Source organism: Larus michahellis, chromosome 5 (assembly GCF_964199755.1).
Source record: "Larus michahellis chromosome 5, bLarMic1.1, whole genome shotgun sequence".
Taxonomy (NCBI): domain Eukaryota; kingdom Metazoa; phylum Chordata; class Aves; order Charadriiformes; family Laridae; genus Larus; species Larus michahellis.
Window position 1 is genome coordinate 74,338,289 of NC_133900.1, and position 18,608 is coordinate 74,356,896.

Consider the following 18,608-nt stretch of genomic DNA (forward strand, 5'->3'; position numbering starts at 1 on the left):
CAGGGCAAAAAATGCAGCAACTCTTTTACAGAAAAGCTGGCTTGGATCCTAGGAAGTTTATCTACATTAACAGTGGCATACTTTAGCGTTGGTTTTGAGGAAACCGCATTTCTTTCGAGATCCTTTCCACAAAAAAGTGGATGTCTATTCTATTCAACAGATGAGCTGTCTGCAACCTTTGCAAGGCAGAGCCCATCGTTTCCTAATTAACTCAACACGATCAAGAAACATGGAGCCACTTGTGCTGCAAAATACGGCTCTGCCAAGATGTCATGGCTTGAATTCCAGTTCTGTTTTGCATCACTCGAACTTGCCTATATGGCCATTGCTATGGCCTCACAGGCTGCTGAGATCAGTAAAAAGTTCCCTCAGATGCATATTTAATTTTCCTAGGAATCATCTTCTCTCTACAACAAAAGCCCCATATATTCTCTCTCTCTCCCTATACCTGCAAAATTGACCGTAGATCCATGTTTTCTTTTGGCTCTTGAAATAGAAATCTTCCCTGTTTCAGTTTTCTGAAGTTAGTATCTTCCTTCCTAAACTTCATACAAAGGTTCACAAAAACAAATATACAGACCCTTGCTACAGAAATTTTCAACTTTAAACTTTGTGTTTCTTTGCCAAAAGGATATAACCACTAACAAATACCTTGAAAGCTAAACTGTATTATTCTAAATAACTGCCATAAATGGCAATCTCCGTCGGATCCAATTGCAGGATAAGAGACCTAAATTTGTCCATGTATGACACAGCTGTTTAAGCCCCCATTACCATCAATGCAGATCCATTCAACCAAAAGAAGTCTGAATACCCATTCAACCGAGCAACAAGTCAGTACCTATAGTAGGATAAAATGCATTGCTTTCTTGATTTCTTTTATTGACTTGATCCTTGAATACTATGGGTGTTAAGGCACTTAATTCACATATAGATAGTTATCTCTAAATGTCTTAATCTGGAGGTGAATCCCACCCTTCTAGTCTAATGAAATAAGCCAGAAAGTTCATGGAGAAAAAAATTACCGTGATTTATTGATATTCATGATAAAATATCTGGATATTTTTAAAAGAGGATTTTTAAATCAGGGATGCGCTTTTCCCAAGGCTAGTGCATTTGCGCAATGTCATATATTCAAAGACAATTTCAGAAATATGTGCAACAAAATCGAATTACACATAAGAAAAACCTCAGGTTCAGATTACACACATAGAATAGTAGTAAGAAAAGCAAACAGGATTTTATTTCGGAAAATTTTCCCCACAGTTTACTTTTAGATACCCGTGTTGAGTGACCTGCAACACTTTCTTGATGAGTAGGTTCTAATATTTTTTGCTTTGAAATCTAAGAGACTCACCTGTTCTGCTGCCTCTCTTTTGACATTGTAAGTATCCAAGTGTTCTTGGAGCTCTAGAACACTGAACTTCAATGTCTCTAGCAGGCCACAAGACATTAGCTGAAAGATAAAAGCAATCACCTCTATAGTCATGTAACAGCTGACTACAAACCATGTAAGTCTAATATCTAAATTATATAATATGAAATTCCAAGTCCACATTTGGAAAAACAATCAAATTAGAATTAGTTGGGTACAGATCATTCATGACACCTTTGACTTTAACTAACACATGTAGCTGTATCAGTTCAATCAGTGAACAGTTTTGATTCCAAAATAAGAAGGGCAGTACCTAGTTAACATCTGAAAGACATCTCAAAGGGATTTTTAGATCTTTCAAAAAAAAAAAAATATTTGATATACACACAGCTAGCATAAATAGAATAGCCTGCAGCAGGAAAAAAGGCACTGCTTCAGTTTGTAGGAACCAGGAACTGTCAATGCAGGAACAACTGGAGATTTGAAGGATTGTTTTACTATTAATGACTTTGCCTTTTTCTACATAGTTCCAAAATCTCTTTTTTCCTCAGGGGATGCTACCTCAGCTTTGCTCCGCACCACTTCTCCCTGTAGTTTTATTTCCACCTGTGCATAAAGATTATTATTCCACCACCATATTAAGACACCGCTACTCCCAAACTCTATGTCTGTATCAACCAAGAAGCAGGTGATGGCTCTGTGTCACAATGCCACTGGGCACTCAATGTGTGCAAGACATCCAAGTGCAAAGAAGTCAGTGGGCATCTCATAACAGCTGTAGGCCACGAGCCACTCCCAAATAGCTCCTGAACCCGTGCTGTGATGTAAGGGGGCATCTTTCTGCTGAAAACTACTTTCTGAATGAATCAAAGGCCAAATTGGGATCAAATGCCGATCTTGTACGCGTGAGTAGACATCATGAAACCAAAGATTTATGCATGAATGTTATTTTGGATTAGCCACTCGTTGTGCATGAACGTTATTTTGGATTACTCATTCTCTCTTAGTAGGAAGTAATCTGATAAACAAGCAGGTTCATTTTAATTAAATTATCTGGAAAGATTTACTTACCCAATATTTGCCAATGTAACAACACTAATGCACGTATGTGCATAAACGTGCACGCACACATACACACAAGTTTGTATACTGTTGTGCCTATATATTTATTTCTTTTTGTATTTTTTTTTACTTATTTATTTTTTTAAACACATATGCTGTTCTAGCTAGAAACTAGAGTAACTCTTCTTGTAGCTTCTTATCCCAAACAGATTTATTCTTTTTTTTAATTTCTACTGCTTTTAAAGTGGCATAAGTTAAGCAAAGAAATGCCCTATCCGTACCATGTTTTTTTAGTCCCCGTATTCTAAATTGAGAGTGTAACAGCAGAGCTGCCCCTTAGCACCAAGGGCAAAAAACAGGTCAGGAGAAGAGTCTCACACTGGGTAAAGGCCAAAGGTTCACCCATCTCAGTCCCCCATCTGACAATGTCTAATAGCAGTTGCTTAAGGAAGGGCAAAACAGGGCAAGTGCGTGGTGATCCACTTGCTCCAGAATGCTTTCTTAGCCTCTGTCAATGTCTTGTTCTGCATATTCAAAAATCTATCCAGGGCTATTTCTTTCATGAATCTCGTTAGCTGCTGTTTGAAAACATGAAGAGACACTGTAAAAAAGGACAGGGCTTCACAGTTACAGCCGTGGACAGATTTTGCTCCTAAAGGGCTGAAAAATCGTAGCCTGCATACTCATATCCTGTACGGAAGCTGTTCCACCTATTTCATAAACCTTGTGATCTTTCTTGGAGCCTTTACCATTTCAACTGCATTTTCTCTGAGAGCAGGGGACCAGAACCGCCCCCGAAATTCAGGATGTAGGTATATCAGGGATAAGTACATTAGCTCAATGATGTTTTCTGTTTTGCTGTCTCTTTTCTTAATTACTCTAGCATAGCTTTTATTGACTGCTGCTGAACACTGAACTGACTTCTCACGTTATTATTTATTATAACCCAAGATTTCAACCCAAACCCAACAATTCAAAGTCTTCATTGTGTATTTGTAGCTAGAATGTTATTCTCATGCATCTCTGTGCAAAGAATATAGAATAAATATGAACAAGCAGGGAAGATAAACAGCAAAGGAATTTAAGCGATGTCCAGTATCAGTAAGTTCCCTCTCTGTTCACTGTTACTGCTGGAGGTTTTCAAATGTTTATGATACATAGCGGCCACCTAAGATTTTAATTCCTTTCTGATTTCAATTATAAAAAGCAGATGTTTCAATTAGTGACGTTAGAGAGCAGCCTTTCAAAAGGCACATTTTATTCAAACCTTTGAAAACCTTCCTGAGCATTGCTATTTTCCAAATGTTAAAACATCATTTTGTATGGTACATAAAAAGGCTTAAGCAGGTGGATATTTCAACATGTGAGTTTATGAGATTTTTACCGTTTCCGCATCCACAAAGACTGTCGGACATTCTGAACATATCATCATCACTTCCAGAGAACTTTTAAATTTTGTTCCAATGCGCTGTAGACTTTCGCCAAGAAAGCTGACTGAATCATTTGTTATAGATACAAACTTTCTTTGAATGGTCTAGAAATCAAATCAGAAAAACATTTATTTTACATTGTATTTTACTCCTCCACCACCTCTGGCTTTTTAGATTAAGAATTTCAGGGCAAATTTCCATCATGACAGCATATATTTTTGTCATTAAATTACAAACTAATACATAGTTTGCTCTGAATATTTATGTAAAACTAGCTCCAGAAAATGCAGTCAATTAATAAGTAAAACCAGCCCGTACCTATACAGACAATTACTCCTTTCACATCTAGGCCTTTAGCATCAGTATAGCTGGACAACTATTTGTCTTTACCCAGTATAGATAATAGTTTGATTAATTTTCAAGTGTTTGTGTTGCAGAAAATTACATACAGTTTTACGAGTTAGAATACGACCTGTGTAGCCAATCTGTGTCCAAAATTGCCACCTGCAGGTTTCCTACCTTCTTCAAAAATCAGTCCTATGCGTATCATGTTTGATTATGTAGACTGTCAGCTTGGCCTAATACAACACTGTGCTTTACTATATATTATTTCATAAATCCTAGAAAGTTACATGTAGAATAAAACTATACAAAAGATGACATTTACAGCTGCAAAGTTAAACACAACGTAGGAGCCAGAAGGCAAAATGGAAAGGTCCAGTCAGACAAGACCTCAAGGGTCTCCTTTAATCATTTTCACCCTCCTCTGTACCCTTTAACAACTCCTCAGAACACTTCTTTGCCCGGACTCGAGCCCTGGATTGCTATTGCCCCTTTTCCCAGAGTATCCACCTTTCCAGTTGACTGGGGGTTATTCTGTTAAGCCACAGAAAGCTTCACCTTTCTTTCTAGCTCCTTCTTTAATGAACACAAGGAGAACATGAACCCCTGTTTGACCAGTTTCAAGAAATGGATGAACGTGTGAAAAACAACTGAAGCTACGCTTTAGTATAATACAGAGAAACTAAACTCCTGATGCCTAGATGAAGCAAAAAGCAAAAATTTAAAACCAGTAATGGGAATTCCACAGCACACTGGCAAAATACTTAGTTCAACAAAAAATGGAAAACGGGTATAGACACACAAACAAGTGATTCCATCAATAAGGTACAGTATGAATTCTTCATATAAGTAAGTTACTTCACCTTACTAACTCTAAACCTGCCCATACATATGGGATAAAATGCATGCTAGCGTGGTAAAAAAAAGTGAGGTTTTCACCGAGAAATTTGTTATGATATATCAAACAGCAGGCAAAATTAATATTGGAGATATAGGAAAGGGTTGGAGTCATAAGGTCTTGGTTTGTAGTACCAAATCTGCTCTTAGCTCACTTGGCACATTGCCTGTAAATAAAATGGATTGATTGCGCTTCTCCTATCCCACAGGAAGTTGCAAAGAATAATGCACGTCCAGGTGGTACCGCTTTGAAAATGTAAAAAAACATCCTCTATGTATAGGGAGGAGGGAGCCAGAAAAATTAAGCCATAGGCATTTTGTATTGGATAGCAGAGCTATGAGGTCTGGTAAAGTTAGAGAGAGGCATTTGAAAATTCCAGCTTTAGTGGATCTCCTGGTGTTTCAATTACTTCTCTGCAGAAAAAAAAACTTTTCTCCCAAGACAGATGCAAGATAAATTCATTAATGTTTGTCATGCTGCGATCCTATAATAATGAATCCCACAGAAAACCCAGGAGGAAGTCATTAATTCTGTAATCAGCACAGAACCTGGGCGATGTTCAGAAAATAAAAGAAGGGACACAACCTGAACTAAGAGCTTACAGGAAACACTGAACTGTTGGGGTTTTTTTGAGCTGGATTTTTGTTTCCCCTGAGTAGAATCACTCCTGACAATGAATAGAGCAGATATCACATGGAAAAATAGCGTATGACCATATAACGTTCTTTTAGCAATGTGGTTTTTTTGTCTGCTTTTGATTTGCTTTCTAAAGCTTCTTGCTGCCATAATCTTGCAGCTTTTGCAGTTACGGAGGGGAAGAATAGTTTTGAAAGCAGGAGGACAGGGTTTCAGACAAACAACCAGGTACCGGCAGCCCACTGACCTGAAACAACCTTGAGAAGACGTGAAATGTATAGACAGCACAAGATCCATCTGTATCTGACAGCATTTGATTGACGTGGCAGCGCCAGGCTTGCTCTTCGTCATCGTATGCCACTGGCTGGAAGGCTGCCAATATGGCAGAAAGAAACGGTGAAGGAGGTGGGGAAGTTTGTACTTCTGAGAAGCCATCCTGTTCCTCTTCGTCTTGGCTATGAATAACAAACAGCAGAAATTAACTCCTCAGAAAATTTTTTAGGAAAAAAAACCCCTTCAATTTGGTAAGAAGAAAAAAAATAAGAATTCAGAATTCAGAATAGTGTTTTGTAAAATAAATAATCAGGCAACTAAGGTAACTATGAACCAAGAAAACAGTAAAAAAAAAAATCAAAAACTCTTGCTACACAATATAAAAAAAATTGCTTATACTCTCAAATACCTCTGAAGTTTATTAAAACATGTTATTTCTATGCATATCTATAGACAAAAGGCTATCTGTAGGTTATATGTAGCTATATATACAGTACTCTATATATACACACACACACCACTCAGACTGTTATCTTTTCTTGCCCCCAATAACTGTATAACATTCAATTCTTCAAATTTTATTCATCTAAACATATGCTCCACCAATATCTGTAACAAATTCTAAGTTTCCTTAAGAGAAACACTCATTTAGCAAGGCAATACTATAACTGTCTCAAGTAACATCATAAGCGAAATCAGAGACAGATTGGAACACTTTCATTTTTATGCGCAATCAATTAAACATGATTTGTTCGAAGAGCATTCTGCAGTCATGCTTTCCATTAGGCACGAAACCTCCAATAAAAACATCAAACTAGGAATTAATCAATGCTGCTACTTACAGTCATTAACTTAATTGTTAAAATTTTCTATATTACAAGGAATGATACGTTTTGACATTTCTTGCATAATTGTACTTACACAGCAAAAAGACATGTGGAAGGATTCCAAGTACAGATAGTTTATTGAGATAATTTTTTAAACAGGTACCATTTTCCTCTATAACAACCACCTCATTCACAGGGGCACCAAATGTCTTAAATAAGAATTAAACATATCTTAAACAAGAAGTGTGGGTGCCATTTGTAGGTACCTTCATTTTAATAGCACAAAGCTCAAAAGCTAAAATGCAATCCTTTTGCATACTATCTGTAAGCATAGCCTCGAAAAGCTTTTCAGATATTTTCTAACTAGTGTATCAACCCTATAAATAATCACCTCTGCTACTCTTCAAAGCAGAGCTACGGGTTTGTTTGTTTGTTTAGTGCAAATAAACTAAAACCTTAAGAGACCTTCAGATGCACACTAAGAAATAACCTGCTATTAACTGGTACCAGCCTTTAATTCTGGCAAGGTGTAACGCAGTAGGTTGCAAAATTCAATTTCTCTTCCCTGTCCCAGCAGAACCTTCTCAAACAACTTGGTCTTTTACAGCTCCTGTTGTGTCCTTTTCTGTAAAAGGCTCCTTAAATGATCTCTCTGACAGAATATACACTAAGTCCATGTTCCTATATACAGTGAGTCTATGTATTATTCAACCCAAACTTCTGAACAAATTTTAAGTATGAATAATTTGGAATTTTTTGTTTGTTTTGGGTTTTTTTATTTGTTGGGTTGGGAGGGGTTGTTTGTGATTTTTGTTTGTTTGGGGTTTTTTGTTTGTTTTCCCTCCTTCTTAAACTGTTGCTTTCAAAGTACTTAGGGTTTCAATTTAAACGTGACTCAAACAGCTAGGACGTACTATAACTTTTCCTCTCAATAGTTATTTTTGCTCTCCATATTAAAAAATGGAAAAACGGTATTTTACTTTAAAATGTCATAGAAATATACAGAAGACCGATTGACCTTAACACGGAAAATAAACCTTGGGCAAATTCAAAGACCAACTCTCCTGACTCCTACAGGAGTTTTGATTTAAAAAAAAAAAAAAAAAAATTTAACATTTTTCCGCTGTCCTTTGGTGCCAAAATAGGCTCTCTGCCATAATTCAGAGCAGTTCAAAGGCTTTTCTATGTTGTATTGCTTGCAGCGGGTGGCTGCCAAGAAAATGGTCCAAAACACCCTCTGACCTCTTACATTTCTAGCCTGTCAATGGTGATGAAACGTGCTAGCTTTCTTTTATTCAAGAATTCTCATCTTTTCCTGCATGGCTGTTTTCCCTGTACCAGAAACAACTGCTGAGCAAAGTACTGAGTTTATTTGCTGTAACAGGCAAAACCAATCAACCATTATTTCAGATACACAAAACATCATTTTAGATACTTGTATTACAGGATTCGTGGAAAACCCCGCACCATAAGAAACCCTACTTTAATTCATGCGCTAATAACATGTCATTTCTGTTACTTAGAACCAGGATTAATCTTACCTAGACAAACCAGAGAAGTCAGCTTCTTCTTCTTCACATCTCTCATCCAGCTCTTTCAAAGCAAGAGTGACATCCTCTTCACAGATGGATTCGGAATAGCTCTCAGGCGCTGCTGCCTCTGCCAGTTCCGGGGTCTCTTCCAGCTCAAGAGATTCATGACAGACCAGACAGTCCTGTTGTTCTTGTAGTAGATACGACCCAGTGTCTTCACTAGCAGTGCTAACCTGTTCATCCCTTACTGCTGAACTGCCTTCCTGTGAAGCAAACACACTTTTATTACTTTTATTGTCAGGGCTTATGTATTCTTCTCAGTTCTTATTACGGTAAAGTAACAGAGTCATAAAATACTCCTTACAAATATCCATTTATACGTTATAATAATTCAGCTCTTTGAATTGTTCACATAGTTTTACTTGAGCAAAGACAGGCAGACTATTTGTAATGTTTATAACTTCTGGTTAACATTAGTATCTTAGACTATGACTTATCATTTATAGCAAATACAATTTCTCAAATACACTCAATTAAATCTGTAAAGAGAACACTCCCAGAAGATACCTGCAAATTGCTTCAAACTGATTTACATCACAATGAACACAACCAAGACTTTCACATTTTACTTTTCTAGGTAAGGACCAAAATGACTGCCTCACGCTTGCCTTTGGGGTCTGGAACCAGTACAGAACACTTCCTCTTTCCGCTCTCCATTTTAACAAGTTTCTAAAGCACAACTGCGCAAACAGTATAACAGATGAACAATGGAAAAGGGACACTCCATTATTTTTCTTATTTTGCTATTACTGTTAATATGGGGAGCTTTAAGGGTTTAACCCTGAATCTCTAAATGTAGGCTTTCAATCACTGGCATTTATAAAGAGATGATGATTAAACTCAGGCAGGTAATATCAGAATGACCCCTTCTCCCTTCCCTCTTCCTCCATTAGCATTACTATACTCGCCAACATCAATATATTGAACAGAGAAATTCAGATTAAGTTAATTTATGGTGAATCCATTTGAAGCCTTTTACTGGATTTTTCTGTGGAATAAAAGTAACACTTTCTTGTACTTGCTATTTCCTAAAGGCACAAAGTATCACACATTTTCATCCTTAGTGTGCTGGTCTTGCTCTACTGCCATATCCAAGACTGGTCAACAAACCTTTGGACAGCCTCTAAGCATACACATCACTTCGTGGCTTTCATGAGTCTAAACAGATCCTCTGACAGATAAATAACTGTACACATATTAGAAACGACAATTCAGCTTTAAACAGAACTGTATCATTTTCTTTCCCAGTGATCCTAACCTCATCTCACTGACTATGGTACTCCTCAATGTGACACTCCTGGCATTAGACACAGCTAGTGACCCCACTTCTAACGACTCTTTTGTAACAGTGAAATCTGTGATTTTATTGCACAGAACAGCCATTTTGTCACACTGTGCAGCTAAGGCACACGGGAACACAAGGTATTTCTACAATAACGCAGCAAAATAATTTGGATTGAAGCAGTGGTCCATCTCTATTCTATATGATACAGAGCTGCACTGATGAGGTCTAGTAGATGCACGTATGAGGGATACATTTTTAGAAAATAATTAAGTGCTAATTATTAGGTAATGAATTTACAGCTAAGTTAGTCTTCATAGTGCCATGACTCCTGATTTCTGAAGTTTTCTATGTAACATTGGTCATGTCTTTACTACCAACATGAATGTTCTTTAAGTATCTTAAAAATGTGATTTACATAGTCGACAGCTCCACAGAACCTAAGGAAAATTACTTCTAGTAACCCATTCCCCTCATAAATCCACAGTGCAAGTAAAATAGAGAATCATTTAAGTCAGAAACTTTCATATACTTAAGCTTGTGAAACTTACTTACTGTACAAAATTTAAAATATTCTTGTAAGCTAGACTGTAAATTCCCAACTGGAATGTGACATGTCCTTTTTGCAAAGATACACGCTACTGCTGGGAATCAGCCAAATACATTTAAGTAAACTATTTGCTTAACTCTTCAGCATCCCTACAAGAGAAACAAGGAGCTCAACAGCATCTAACCAGCACGCAAACTTGTTTTTAAATAACAACCTTTTTTTTTTTTTTTTATTTTACCTTAGGTAAGTTTTGATACATAGTTATTTATATTAAAAATATTTTGCTAACTGACCCTTGGCATGAGATGAAATGCCCAAGTTGAAAGAGTTATACATGAAGCATATGAGCACAGGAAAAAAAAACAACTGCACTATGCTGCAAGTTGCGCAGTATAAGAATTCAGAACAAAATTAGTTTTACTGACTTCACGAATTTTTCAGAGTGAGTTGACAGCGTGCGTATTTTCAAGCGCATTCCGTTAAGAGTCACAAAGCCAGCTCTCCCTTTTAGCAACAAAATCCAACTAGTTAGCTAACTCTTGTAGCGAGACAACTTTGAGTGTTTGAACTGTACTTGAAGAAAACAAATGTATTTGACCGAATCCCGTATTCTAACAAGTACAAAATAAACCTGGAACACGTGACATTTAGCAATTGCATTTACGTGCACGTGCAGTCTTTTTTTTTTTTTTGATATAGCAGTTTTTTCTGGATGCTGTTTCGTCTCAAAATTAATTTACAGCCCAGTTTAAATGTTTTCAATATTTTGAATGACATTGGTGCTTTTTGTGTGAATGTTTTCACGTGGATTATCAGAAGTACAGCAATTTTATAAAGGGAGCTGCAGAAGAACAATGGATCCAGGTATAAAGTATAAAGGACTGCTCAGAAAGAACTGTGAAAACGTAAAAATGAGTTACAGCTGAGAACGTACCACAAGCGAACAACGGGGAAGACAAAAGTTCTATCATGGTGAGTTTCATTCTACAAAATCTCAGCATATATACATCGCTTCTCCCTTTTGAAATCTTAACATAAAAATATCTATCCTATGAGGAAAAAAATCACCCCCAGCCAAAATTCTATGGGAACAAAAATGGATGTTGTAGACAAGCAGATGAAGCGCTGACAGAACAATTTGTTTGACAATCTAAGCGCAGGTGCTCTACTAAAGTTGAGACAATTTATCAACTGCAATGTAACCAAACACTTCAAAAAAAAAGCATACAGGTAATCATAATGGAAAAATATGGGGGGAAAGCTGCTTTGTAGAAGTCACAATATTACATTTTTAGAAGGCTAGGATTTTATCACAGGAAACCAGTCACCCACACTTTCCCTTTGTTGTATATTCTAAGTATGTCTTTTGTTCTTACAGTTATCTTCGTTAAATGTTAGCTAGGTGGATAGTTTACCTGCTAATAGGAGTGATTTTTTTAGGTAGCAAACAGGGATACTAGAGCCTTTGTCCAGAAATCCCAGTCACTTGAGCCAGTCAGTCGACTGCTTAAACCAAGTTGGCTGAAGACCCATTCTTAAGAGTAAACAGATAGGAGTATCTTAATTTTCTGGAAAACTCAATAAAACTGTACATTCTGTTAAAGATGGGATCAGCAATGCCTGTCCAAATAAAAGTCAGATTGCCAGCAACACCAATAACTTTAACAGAAGAGATAAAAAGTCCACCTAAACCAAGCCACTTCAAATTAAAGAAAAAAACCCAACATACTGAGGTTTTAGCTACAAGTGCTAAATATTGTACGAATTGTAGCAGATGATAATTTTATTTTAAATGAGTTTTTTTTAATTTTAAATTATGCAAAAGATGTAAAAAACCAAGAAACTGAAGTACTCACAGATTTGCAGGCGGCCATTAGCTTGAAATCTGTCTCAGTCCACACAGGCCTTTCCAAAAAAGTATACCACTAGCGTTTGTGGTCCTTTTTAAAGGATTATTTAATGGAACCAACTGCTAACACAGCTGGCCTGAGGTTTTACTCCCAAATAGCACCAATCACATTAACCCAAAGAAAGCAAAAAAACAAAAAAGGGGGGGAAATAAAAAAGTATTTGAAAGAAAATGTTGCTCAAGAAGGATTTCAACCATATCAAGTAAAAGCATCTTGAATATTAGCCTATTTTCATTCTGCACCATGAAATGATCATTTTCAGCCCTTCAAGAATATTTTTAACCTGTAGTAAGTTCCCTCAGTCCACCCAAGCAGTTTTCATACTGAGGGAACATCTTGCAAGAACATTCCAACAGGTTAGAAATATTAAAAGCAAATCAAATAATCAGTGTAACAGATGAAAATTCAGTTGAAAAGAAAGACAAAGTTGCTACTAAATACTAGAAGGAGCCCAAATCAGCCATGCACCAGCCCACATTTCTCCCCACCTCAGGCAGCTGGTTGCTAGAGTTATCTAGAGAAGAAGCCTCCAAACTTGGGGTCTCAGTTCTGATTTGAAGCACCTCTTCTGTTCCCACACTGCTAGTGGAATCTTGAGACTGAAGTGATAAACCAGCATGGTCTGATATTGTTTCATCTATGGCAGAATCGCTGTTTAACTAAGAAAAGAAAGAAACGTGAAACTCTTCATAGTTTACCAAATATACAAATTACAGGGAAAAACACCTTAGTTTTGAAATAGGCTGTTTCAGTACGGTTAAATATTTGAATTAATTTACATATTAGGAGTTTAACAGCTTTAAACTGAAACCATTGCAAGCACCACATGCATTTTTGTAACATCTAACTCTGAAGAGAAGTTTGAAGTTATCCTTAGGATCCAGAAAGATATTTTCTGTCTTGTTCTTAAAGGTCTATGGCACTGGTGAAATGCTAGACCGAAAACATCGAAGAGCAGAGCTTTGTTATGGGCAACATTAATACAAACTTTGCCTAAGTCTGAAAAGCAGCATACTATCCCTGCTGCTCCCCATCCAGTCAATTTTTTCCTAATTTAATGTATGTAATGCAGAGAGACTTCTGAGCAGCCAGCATTCTTGATTTTCCTCAGTTTTATGTACACATGCTTCAAAATCAATAATTAAATTAGCAATTTCAATGGTCACTTGCTGCTCTTGTTCTTATTTAGTATTTTGGGGTTTTTTTGAAGCTAGGAACCCACAAAGATACACACTTATATATAAACACATGCAATTTTGTGCTTATATTTAAACAAATATGGTAAATATAAAGACAATAATGTTGCAATAGAGTTATAAACTTGTCATGTACCACCAGTAGGTAAAGTAACTCTTTTCCTTCATTGATGCTGTTATGAAATAGAAGCTTACCCATATTAATTGAGTTCCTCTTCACTTCACTTAGGCTGAGAGTGTGAGCCACACTTCTCCATTAAAAACTTAAGTTCTCAGATTCCTTTCAGAGAAAAATAACCTACCATCTGCGAACGAGACAGTATCTGACTTGCAGTCAGGGCTGCTTCCTCTTCTGAAGACTCATCAGTATCTTCCTGGTTGGTCAAGTTCAAGCTGGGTGTGCTACCAGAGTACTGACATTCTTGAAGAGACGGTGTGTCTCCTTTGTCAATACTGTCAAGAGAGCGCCTACGAACGCCCCAGTTGAAGTTGTCCATGCTTTCACCCTGTAATTAAAAAAATTTGCACACATATGTATGTATGTATTTCAACATAATAAAATTAATACACAAATGCCACACAGAAAACACAAGTACTGAATGCATTATGAGCAGAGTTTCAATCAGCCCTTTAATTTTATTAAAATTTTAAATACCTTGTTAAAAGATGTTTGTAAATAAATTAAAATATATGGCAAATGAAGTAGAAATCTTTTGAATATCTTCTTGGAAACTAACTCAATATATAATCTAGAACTATATCAGCATCAAATTTATATATCTGACTAGAAAGTACAAACACATCACAGACAACAACAGATGAACGAGCCGGGGCACCAGGCTGCAACTTACCTGCAGCTCCTGGTTAGCAAAAAGGAAAACACATAGAATTAGAAAGAACGAGGACAAACACTTAAAGATACTCTAGAACCAGGGAAAAATGTTTTATTACATAAGATTTGCCAACAGTAAAAGACTGATTCAAGCTCTGAAAAAAGCTTTAGTCAAAAAGCTAGTATTTAAAATAATTCCTCTTTCTAATGGGAGATTGATAAAAAAAAATAAACAAACTGATGACAGAACACTAAAACCAGCATGCTTATGATACATTTTCTCTAGTGTAACATGTATAGCAACTGTTTCAACAAACAATACATGAAATTCTTTAACTAACACACATGAATCTAAACTGACCACATCCAACTGACAAAGCATCATCAACATTAATTATATACAGGCTGTAGAAAAAACATCTTCATTAACTGTTTTACCAACTACTTTGTGTCAGTTTTATGAAGTGCACCCTAAAGACCAATAACTGGATCCTTTCTGTTTGCACTTTTTAAAGCTGGGATACTTGGGTTTCACACATCCAACATACTAAGCGAAATTTATATCTTAAAACACTAGTGTTTTAATTCACAGGTACAATACTGATCTTTGATTTTCTCAAGCACCTTGTCATTCTTCAACAATTCATCTAAGTAAGACGGAAAACCTGCTCAGTTCACTTTGCCAGTCTACAAACAGTTCTGAAAATACCACATCTAGCCCCAAGTGTGCAAGTACAGGTTCCAAAACTGCACTAACAGAGTAAGTGTCTCTTGTGGTGACTTAAGATCATCATGACGCGTTAAATATATAAAGCAAACTAAACATGTTGTAGTCTCTTTCTCTCTTAGTGACTTGTTTTTCTCCAAAAAGGTGAAGTTATGGCAAAGCAAAAGAACCCCCAAAACAACTAAGGACTACTTCAGCACGCTGAAGGACTTAAGTTTAATCTGAATATTACTCAGATTTTAGTGAAAAAGCACCAGCTTATACTGTTGACATTTAATTATTATCAACAAAGAACATGCTACATTTTTGGTGCAAAACTAGGCAGCTCTTATATCAAGCGCGCAATTTACATGTAATGTCCTAAATTTGTAAAAGCTGTGCTTTTTCCTTTTTTTTTTTTTCTTCTATTTTTGCAAGTATAGCACTATGTGCTGCATACAGGCAGTAATGAGAAAGAAACTGTCTTTTCTTCATTATGATCTGCTATTAAAATACTACAGAAAATGAAGTTAAAGACTAACTTGGTTTGGCAAAGTTTTCAGCTTCTGGCATCCTACCTGCAAAGCCCCATCTAGTGTTAAAATAATGTTTTACTACTACTGAGCCTTGATTCTGAATTTTCTGACTACTTGCATTCAATATAGGAAATTGTATCTGTATAGGTCACATGCAGGCAACAGACTATAATAAGCCTATACTTCTAGAAGATGTAAATATTAGCTGAAGTGAAGCAATACACGGGAAGCATGAAAAAATGAGATAAAACTGAAGTATTAGGGGGGAGAAAAAGCAAGATTTTGTAAAAAGGGCTACGTTAATCAGGAAGAGAACAATCTTAGGGTTTAAATAGGCAGATATTCTTCTCAGTAGCTTGTTGACTCATGACCTGCAAGGGTCTCCATTACTAATTCAATATTTTGTATAGACTGTAACAAAGCACTGAAAGAAATTACAAAGCACTTGATTTCTTCTCCCCAGTCCTTTTACAGTCATATTTTAAGCTTTAGCAAATTCTGGTCTGAAGCCTTTTATTTATCCCAAACAAGTAACAACTGTTAACAGAATCTTTACTTTTTCTCAATATTTTGTTTTGTTTTACCTCCCCTCTCTCTTTTTGACAGGAGGAGAAGTGGAGGAAATGTAAGAACTGCAGACCAGATATAATATAAAAGTCAATGCAAGCAATTACGGTGCCCGAGTCAATCGTATACAATGAGATACTATATCATACAGTTTGTAACTTTGAAAGCTATTCTTCATGTTTTCAAAATGCAGAAACATACCAGGAACTAAGATTATGCCATTTTCTTAACATATTGTTCCATAATTAAATTTTCTAATGCATCATGCCCGGGTGTTCATCCTGTCATTGGCTTATACTGTCATATCCCTTCACTCTCAGATTAAGTCACTCAACCCTCCCTCAAAAATCCCAACTCTCCCCCAAAAACCACCCAACAATTTGCAACAACTTAACACTGCAAAGTCTGAGACACAGGTTTCTTTATCGTGCAAGTTAAATTCAATCCTCATAAATTCTTCCCAACTGGATTAGTTAGAAGAGTTGCCAATTCCTTAGAATTGCACCAACATAACCTAATCTTTAAAACGTTCTCAAATGGGAATACACAGAAGAAATTCCAAGGTCTCACCTCTGCATCTTCCAATTCAACATCTAAAAAGTCAAAGTCTTTAAAAACTCCAAATTGTTGTTCACTGGTATTGTCTTCTACAGCCACTTCCTCCTCTTGAATCACTTCTTCTGTCGTTGAAATAAGGCTAGTCTGTTGATCTCCAACTTCCAAGTCTTCATTAGAAGAAAACACAACCTGTAGATACGGGTAAAAACAAAAATAAAAACTTCCAATTTCTGTAACTGCAAAAGTCAGTTATCCTGCTTCCCATGATCTAATGGCGTTAGTAGCAGTCAGCTTACCACTATAATCACAATACTAAGGCAAGTGCAGACTGCAATTTGTTTCAAGACTAGTTGGATTTTAAACTACATCTTTAAACTAGTGATATTGTTCTCTCCTTAATGTAACTGAGTTGCAAAGGTACAAATAAACAGAAAAAGATATCCGTGAACCTCCCTTTTCATAACCTCAGTATTAGTCAAACTTCAGAAAAAAAACATCCACCCACATAACACAGGCCATATCATTTTTGCCTACCAATTTCTGTCTAAGGACTGTATACCTTTAAAAAGACATCCAATGCTGGCTTCCAGTGACGATAATCTTCACAAACTACAATTTGCTGTTTCTTTCTATTTGCATTTTTAAAAAATATCTTCAGTTTCAGCTTTCAGGCATCTAATTTTATTTATTTTAACCTCCTCCACTAGATTAAAGATCCACCTCCCATCAATACTTTTCCCCAGGTAAGAACTTCTATGTCACAATAAAAAAACTGTATTCTAGATGATAACCAAGCGAGGCTACTCACTTTATTTTAAAAGCTTTTAATGTCATCACCACCATTAAGCTTAGTAGGCCAACGGGAATAATTTCTGTGCCATACACAGAAGTAACACCATCGGCCTATTTTTACTCAATAGTTAAGACTATTGTTCCTACTGATATCCATGTTAACTTGAAGATGTGTGATCCAATTGTCATTTTCAATGGATTCTATGCTATTTTCAATACGGCATCAACATACTTGCGGTCCTCAGCCATTGCTGCCCCTTCTCTCTAAAGCGCATCTTATTTATAACAGACTAGATAGAGATTTACTCAGAACAGGGGAGACCAAGTTCAATTCCTTCTTCTAGCCAAGACAATTAAAATTCATACATACAACCTTAAACATACAACACGCTATTCTGGAGTGGCAGTGGAGTCCTGCTGTTCTGTGAAGAATGTAACATGCTGAGAAGACGCATTATGGAGTAGTCTGATCAACAGAACTCCTTAGTAGTCAACGAATTAAATTTGGAGACAAAAGATTTGAGTTCCATTTCAAAGACACTAGAAAAATCTTGTTTTGATAACTACATAAGATAAAAATTAAGAATTAATCCTAGTAATTTAGCTTTGCTTTAAAACATACAGTCCTTCCCCTATAAGACTGACCTTAATTCGCTGAGACGGCAATATTATTTTTGACTGAATTCAAATACTGTTTTGAAACCTGTCTAGTAAAGAATGGCGCCCACTGGACTTCCTAAGGAATAATAGCTATTCATTACTTATGATTCCATCTCTTTTTAATTCTTCAACTGGATTTGCAAATTATTGAACCAAAACCAGTTTGTCAAAAACCGCTCTTCATAACTTCACCGATACCTGAAAATGCAATACCATTCTCACTACTGGCACTTAAAAACCAAAACAAACCACCATCACCACTTACTGAAGGATTCTTGGGAAGACCAGATTCTGGACCACACAAAGAAAGCACGTTCATTAGCTTCTCCCTAGTTCTTCTCTGAAAAATACACCACAGAAAATCACATAGCAAGCAAGGCATCTGCTGGAGGTCTAGGTAAAAATGTAAAATGTCTGCATTTTTTAACTAGTCATATTGCATGCTGACATCCTCTAAGAAGAATCTTACCATTTTTTCTTTTCACCAGTTTATATCTTTTAGTTTATGCTATATTCATGTATTGTTTTGCTGAGACACAATATAGACTTCAAATTACATTTCAACAAATTATTTTTTTTAATAC

The 18,608-nt window shown here is 36.3% G+C and overlaps 1 protein-coding gene across 6 annotated transcripts in view; it reads right to left on the reverse strand.

Annotated features, from left to right (window-relative positions):
- The window catches only part of FRYL (FRY like transcription coactivator), a 145,134-nt gene that overhangs the window by 11,566 nt on the left and 114,960 nt on the right, over positions 1-18,608 (reverse strand). For all 6 annotated transcript variants that reach the window (XM_074588012.1, XM_074588011.1, XM_074588010.1 and 3 more), the window contains 8 exons: positions 18,290-18,364; positions 16,585-16,761; positions 13,676-13,879; positions 12,666-12,836; positions 8,385-8,638; positions 5,991-6,198; positions 3,822-3,971; positions 1,358-1,456 (listed from right to left, as the gene is read on the reverse strand). In XM_074588012.1, coding sequence (XP_074444113.1) covers positions 1,358-1,456; positions 3,822-3,971; positions 5,991-6,198; positions 8,385-8,638; positions 12,666-12,836; positions 13,676-13,879; positions 16,585-16,761; positions 18,290-18,364 — 1,338 coding nt within the window. The remainder of the gene's footprint in view (positions 1-1,357; positions 1,457-3,821; positions 3,972-5,990; positions 6,199-8,384; positions 8,639-12,665; positions 12,837-13,675; positions 13,880-16,584; positions 16,762-18,289; positions 18,365-18,608) is intronic.